Source organism: Haplochromis burtoni, unplaced genomic scaffold, assembly GCF_018398535.1.
Source record: "Haplochromis burtoni strain Fernald_Lab_line unplaced genomic scaffold, NCSU_Asbu1 Contig_748, whole genome shotgun sequence".
NCBI lineage: Eukaryota > Metazoa > Chordata > Actinopteri > Cichliformes > Cichlidae > Haplochromis > Haplochromis burtoni.
Window position 1 is genome coordinate 95,949 of NW_024583109.1, and position 1,139 is coordinate 97,087.

Genomic DNA, 1,139 nt, shown 5'->3' on the forward strand with positions numbered 1-1,139 from the left:
TGTTACCTAATGCAAAATCAAACTTCTCCTTGAACAGCTGGTATGAAACATGCAGTGGCAGCCTAATGCAGTTAACACATGTGTTGGCAAGAGGGAAAATTGGTGTAGAAGAGAAGTCATCGTCTCCTCTATGAATGAACTCAATCGAGGGTGCTGGGGAAAAGCCAATAGGTGGCACCGCAGTTGCACCAGTTCCAAAGGCCAATATCTTCTGCAATTTGGAAGGTCCTTCTTCTTCTGCATAAAACAGAGAAGGAAAAAAGTGTTAAAAGGTTATTTCATTTGGCCAACATAAATTCTCAGTGAGTACTAATCTAAAGCAAGAATCTTAATGACTGTTATTGAAATGACTATAGAGCATGCTTTTCATCTTTCAATAGTCTCAAAGAACTATGTAAAAATGTTACTACAACCAAGAGGGTAATGTGGTGTTATCGTTATATGAGTATGTTATTTAAAATAAAGATTTCAGAAATGCTAACCTATAAATCGTTACATCTATTTATTGTGCACTAAAGTGACAATTACCTTCTGCATCTTGGAGATAGTCTCTCCAGAAGGTAACAACCATCTCCTCAGCAGCTCTTCTGTTGCTTCCTTCTGGAGATAGATGAATGTTGAAAAGATCATCCACCTGGTCAGCAGTCAGCATATGTGGCTCATAGCAGAACAGAGGGCGAAAACTGTCTGGATGCCTCCTCATTTTATCGAGAACCCCAAGAGTTTTCAGACCTTCACAAAATCTGGATAAACAGCACAAAGGAATTTTATTCAATAATTCTGCAATTTCATGCTTCTAAGTTAATTGTATATTATCAATTTGGCACAATCAATTATACTAGGTTATTAATTGGCCATTTTGATTAATAGGTAAGATTTTTATCACCATTTTAATTAATCTGAAAAACACAGAATACCCAAATACCTTTGAAATGGACCTTGAACCCTGTGGATGACCTGAAACATGACAATGTCATGTACCAGCAGATCCCTGTTTCTTTGTGAACGCATAGGCCTCAGGCATCCTGCATTAGCCAAGTAATCAAGCAGAGGTTCTTTTGACTTTTCAAGGTCCTCAAGGGTTGTACTTTGAGATATCTAGCATCACAAAGAGCAGAGGAAGGGCTTGTTATGGAAGT

At 38.0% G+C, this 1,139-nt stretch overlaps 2 protein-coding genes across 3 annotated transcripts in view; one reads left to right on the plus strand and one right to left on the minus strand.

Annotated features, from left to right (window-relative positions):
* opn5 (opsin 5) overlaps positions 1-1,139 on the plus strand; it is a 77,012-nt gene that overhangs the window by 55,530 nt on the left and 20,343 nt on the right. The window lies entirely within an intron of this gene.
* Positions 7-1,139, minus strand: part of LOC121812711 (G2/M phase-specific E3 ubiquitin-protein ligase-like) — a 1,900-nt gene continuing 767 nt past the window's right edge. Inside the window, exons 3-4 of the mRNA XM_042215537.1 lie at positions 926-1,098; positions 7-743 (exon numbers count right to left, since the gene is read on the minus strand). Coding sequence (XP_042071471.1) covers positions 503-743; positions 926-1,098 — 414 coding nt within the window. The 3' untranslated portion in view covers positions 7-502. The remainder of the gene's footprint in view (positions 744-925; positions 1,099-1,139) is intronic.